We start from the raw sequence: 5407 nt of genomic DNA on the forward strand, positions 1-5407 counted from the left end.
ACTAATATCTCTTAATTTTAACCAATAAACCTTGTACTCAGTCAACTCTTCATCTTATGTGAGCATTTACTTATTTTTAGGTATTTTCTTTTATTCTTTGGATTTATCTCATTCCAACACTTGGATTAATCCAATTGGCCCCTTGGAACCTTAATTGGATCATAATCTAAAAATTTCTTAAAATGTAGACCCTTAGGCTAAGGTCCCTTCTTATACTATTTTCAATTAATTCCTAATGCACATTGGAAAGTTCATTTTGAACTTCTCTTTCAAGGGAATCCATTTTAGACACTAGGAGAATTTTTATATCCAAAGATATCTCAATTTTGAATTACCTCTCTCTAGACATTTTCTCTCTCTAGGCCAAAACAAGGTAAAACAATATCTTTCTTCTATTTCAGAGAGGGGATGATTACAAGAACGGAAGGGGAGGTTCTTACACCTTTATATCTCAAAAGCTGGAGGGAGAAATCTTACATTAGCACCATCAGGCTTGAGTTTATCATGAGTTAGTGCTCTCTTCACCATAGCCCCTGCATCATCATGCTCTCCCTTTCCATGACTAGAGCCAAAGAAATTCCAAGTCATTTGCAACCCTGTGATGGCAGTGTACCAAGAAACAAAGTAGAAAGGCCTTTTTGCTTTGAATCGAGACAAAGCACCATCAGACCAAACTTAATGACGTTGTAGGGGAATACCAAAGCACCATCAGACGAAGCACCATCAGACCAAACTCAATGACGTTGTAGGGGAATACCAAAGGGTAATACCCAATTATAATGTAGCATGAAACAATGTTGCCCAAAATGGGTATCATGCTTCTTATATAAAAGTGTATCATTTTGTGGATGTCACCTGCAATGTGAAAGTATGTAATATGCACAAATATGGACACTTTGCTTGAATACTCTAGTGCATTGACTGTATCTCATTTTTCTCCTTAAAAGAGTAATTTTCAATAAATTCTACAACAGAGCTTTAATTTCTCAAAAGCTCATTGATGAACTGGTGCCTGTGGGATGCATCTCCTTAAACAACAAATATAGTTCAACCTACGATACAAAACCATCGTAGTAGGAGCAAGTTAAACATTTGGTTTGAAATTGGTTTGTAGTTATAGGTTCTTAGGTGTATGCAACTGGTTCACCAATCGGTATATTAATGGTTTAACACCGCTATTATATCGTTTCAAATCTAGTGTTATCTAAAGCAAAGATGATCTTTACCTTATATCTAATGCATGTTGCATAGAGCTAATGTTCCAAATGGTATCATGCCAGTACAAAACACTAGTATCATACGGCTACCCTAAGTTCTCCTTCCGGTCTTGACCCGGTATCATACTAATTTTTAATCGATATAATATCGATTAGAAAATTTGCTAAATACAGAGTACATTAGACGAGACATGCTCTTATGTCAGTATGATAGCAGTGTTTAATCGGCAAAGCTGGTCTTTTCCCTATCAGTAGTGTTAGTTGTATACAGCTATCATTCCACAACCGGTATCATATTGGTTTGGGAGCGGTATGATACTGGTGAAAAGCCTGTTAAGCTTGTTTTTTCTATAGCCTAAGTGTATACATCTTGTTTTTGATCAGGTATCTTACTAGTTTAACACAATCTCTTACTGGTTTTACACCAGTTTTCTTGGTTTTGTTTCTTGCCGCCCCAAATTGAAAACTGTTTAGAACCATGCTCTGCCTTGTGAGGGAGGATGGTTTCTTTTTATTTTCTCTAGAGATTTTCTAGTCCTAAACTTCCCCAAGTAGTCCAAGAGCTATACGTTGACTGACTAAAAATCTGACAGTGAGACATAATACACATAGACACATGATAAAAAAAGGAAACAACACACATACAAGGATGATAGAAGCATAAAAGAGTAGAGAATTTGGCATTTGTTTGTATACCCGTTGGAAACATCTAATATAGTATTTGAATCTATACTGAAGGAATATATAATGTATAAAAGCACACCAAATTAGCACAGGTGTTGGAGCACGGGTTGTTTCTGTTACCTGAGATTGATCGAGAAGGCGTGTCGGATGCTTAACACAAGCTTTTCTACCAAGGCGCTTGTGACATACATCCTTTTTATTGGGTGAAGCATGAGTATGGCTTAAACAAGAATTGAAAACAAGATCTTTCACCTCATCATAGATTATGCCTATTGCACGGGCTTGCCATCTATGGCATGAAGATAATGGAAAATACCATTAGCTAAGGTTTGCAAATGCTCTCTAGCTGCATAGAAATTACGTCTGTGTATGTTCAACTGCCTTGAAGCAATGTTAAGAAAGGATGTATTTGTGCCGGCACCGTTCATAAGAATCATTGGAATAATAGACCTTTTAAGAAATATCTCCTTAGAGTTTCTAGGCACTTTCACTGCTTCAAGTGTATTTCATATGCCCTCTATTAGACCTATCTGGTTCCATAGTGGAAGACTTTTGGAAATTTCCTTCATGGAGCAATGTTGGAGAACATCACTACTACATGTTAGCCTAATACCGGCGCTTATACCGGCGCTATTTAACGGGGTCTAAAAAAGCCCCGTCATCAGTATAAGCGCCGGAACCACATCATCGGTATAAGCGTCGGGTAGCAATACCGGCGTCTATACCGGTGCATATACCGACGCTCACCGGGGGTAATACCGACGCATAAACCGGCGTCTATACCGGTGCATATACCGTGTTATATACCGGGGTGAATACCGAGGTGTATACCGACTGAAATACCGAGATATATACCAATGCATATACCGACGTCAGTACCGGGGTATATACCGACGCTGTAGCAGAAATTTTTTTTTGGGCAGAATAGTGCTGCCTGGCTGTTACCTAGCTGCCTGCAATGAGCAGGATCAACAACAGCAAACAGACAGCACCATTCTGTCTAAAATAGAGCACAAAAACAACCGTGCTCGTTTTTATATTTTCCTGATCGACAAACAAGAAATTAAATTAAACATTAATACTCAAGAATGTTTTGATCATATTTCATTAGTTTGAAGGTCATCTTACATCATGGTAATGCCTCCCAATTGACGGTCTCTCCTTCTTCTTCAAGCATCTCAAACAAGGCCACAAGGCCATGTTTGTGAGCGTACTTCTCCTCTCGCCTACTTGGTGGGCGATTCATGGCCAACTCCTGCACACACGATTAACAATTATAACTTTTAGAAATCAACATTTAGCCCACATACATACATTTACATAAATAAAATTGCAACAAACACTTACGAATTCATGGCGCATGGTTTCGTAACCACCACTCCCAAGATGAGAAGCCCCTACTGTTTGGAGTCTTGCCCTTGCCGCCTCTCTTTGTTGTTGAAACCTCTCTGGTGTCTCGGTGAGCTCCTGAGCAATGGCTGCCCACTCCCTGTCATCTAGCCAAACAGGTTTCTCTTTCCCCTCTCTAAATGCGTCCCTCGCCTCTGACCTACGATGCCCCATCAAAATGCGAGCTGTATACTGTATCCACTCATTAGAGACGACATTCATAGGGTCAGATGGCTGGAACTCTTGCTTTATCTTTGTATTTATATAAATTTTCTTCCCCTTGTCTTGCTGATCCCATTTAGTCATGACAGAGTCATGAAACTGTATAGTGCACAATTGTCGAATGCGTGTCTTCATTGCCTTCCCTGCACTATCCATTATTGGTGCCCCATCCCTAATTGTGTAAATCTTGTTGTTGTCATGGTCATGTGCACCCCAGGGAGTGGAAGGTGACCCTATGGGTGTGCTATCAACAGATGAGAGCGAAGGACGACGCTCACGTGGTGGTGGTGTCACAGCATCTGTGGCACTACCACCACAACAACCTCCCCCTGAAGACTTACTACGTGAGCGCCGTCTATGTGAAGAGGTGGTAGATCGAGCTGTAAGAGGAGTGGAAGGCTGTGTGGTATGAGGTGTGGGAGCTGCTGTCGTACCCACGGGTGTGGGAACTGGCGTCGGGAAGCCAGATGGTGAGGCAGATGTCCCTGCTCCAGAACCCCAATAACTCTGAGCCATGGCTCTCTGCTCTGGAGTCATGGACGAAAGAAAACCATATAACTGCTGGGGACTCATGCCCTGCGGTGTAGGATTAAATGAGAAATTTGGACTGTAGTCGTAGGGCGGTGAGTCACCCATGGCCTGTTGGACAAAAAACCATATGACAAACTTGTGCGAAATGAAAATTACACGGTAAACAATGAATGAAAGAACCATAAGACAAACATTAACAATGATAAACAACATTGGTAAAACTATATCAACTTGCTCCTACATTAGTGATTATGATGGTAAACATTAACAATGGTAAACAATGAAAGGACCTTCAATGTCATAAAACCATTACAAATATGTCATAACTATTTGCATAATCATTAAGATACATCATTTTAAAAATCATTATCTATTCTATCATCCTCATTAAGATCAGTAGCCCCAAAGAGATCTATGTCTATGTACATTTCAGCATCCTCATCATTAAAAGTCCCTTGATGAAGGATGTCTTCATCATCTATGTCTTCTTCCTCAACTTGTTTTTCAGCTTCCTTGGTTTACACCTCTTCATTTGGATCTTGCTCTAGTTGCTCCTCTTCATTTGCTTGCTCCTCTTCATTGTTGATATCGACTTGTTCTTGCTGCTCTCCACCACCCTGTGCATCCACATCACCTTGTTGTAGCTCAAATTCTTCAAAAATTTGCTTACTGCGGGGGGCGACTTGAACCACAAACAGCCAGCGTGGATCTTTTGGATCCGCTTTAAAGACAACCTGCTCACAATGCTCTGGGCGCACAAAAGCATCACTTCATCTGTGGATCGAGTTGTGGCATGCCATGTCATCAAGCTTGCTATAGATTTGCACCTGAACATGCTTTTTATTCTTGGGATGATTGGAAAGTGCCTGAGAACCTTTACCGGGACAGCTTCCCCCTGAACATCTTCTCTATATCTGTTAGAGCCACAATGGGGACATTCTTGCAAATGCTCATATTCATGGCGGAAGAGGCAACAATCATTGCGACAAGCATGAATATTATCATAATCCATGCCTATGGATTTCAATAACTTCTTCGCATCTGCACGAGATGGAGGCATCTCGTTGCCAGGGGGCAGTATCTGATCTTTCAAAAGCCTGCAAGTATGGCAATATATGATCGTTACTATTAAGATTTTCTCAAATACAAGTTGATAATTTATCATTTCAACAGTAGGTGTAATCTCCAAAAAAAGTCCTTACTTGAATAGTTCAGTGACACTTGTATTAGACCATCCAAAAATTGACTGCAAATTTAGCATCGTAAGAGATGCACGCAATACAGATATGTTGGCACCATTGTATAATGGAAGGCGTGCAAGTTTACGCATGGCCTCTTCCTCTGGTTCATAATTTGACCGTTGA

At 40.4% G+C, this 5407-nt stretch overlaps 1 protein-coding gene across 1 annotated transcript; it reads right to left on the minus strand.

The window, feature by feature from the left end:
• Window positions 1-3017: 3017 nt before the first annotated feature.
• LOC147642380 (uncharacterized) lies at window positions 3018-3521 on the minus strand. The gene is made up of 2 exons (XM_086778907.1): window positions 3249-3521; window positions 3018-3156 (listed from the first exon to the last, which is right to left on the minus strand). Exons 1-2 carry the CDS (start codon window positions 3510-3512, stop codon window positions 3031-3033), a joined length of 390 nt encoding a protein of 129 aa, XP_086635033.1. The 5' UTR covers window positions 3513-3521; the 3' UTR covers window positions 3018-3030.
• Between the last annotated feature and the right edge of the window lie 1886 nt (window positions 3522-5407).

Source organism: Cibotium barometz, chromosome 1 (genome assembly GCF_041138505.1).
Source record: "Cibotium barometz isolate CiBa-2024 chromosome 1, ASM4113850v1, whole genome shotgun sequence".
NCBI lineage: Eukaryota > Viridiplantae > Streptophyta > Polypodiopsida > Cyatheales > Cibotiaceae > Cibotium > Cibotium barometz.

What these genes read in the sequence shown, in the direction of transcription:
- LOC147642380 (XM_086778907.1), bottom strand. Translation starts at nt 3,512, where the DNA reads ATGAATGTCGTCTCTAATGAGTGGATACAGTATACAGCTCGCATTTTG. An exon ending in AAACCATGCGCCATGAATTC is followed by an intron (nt 3,157 to 3,248) that starts GTAAGTGTTTGT and finishes TCGTGTGTGCAG; the next exon opens with GAGTTGGCCATGAATCGCCC.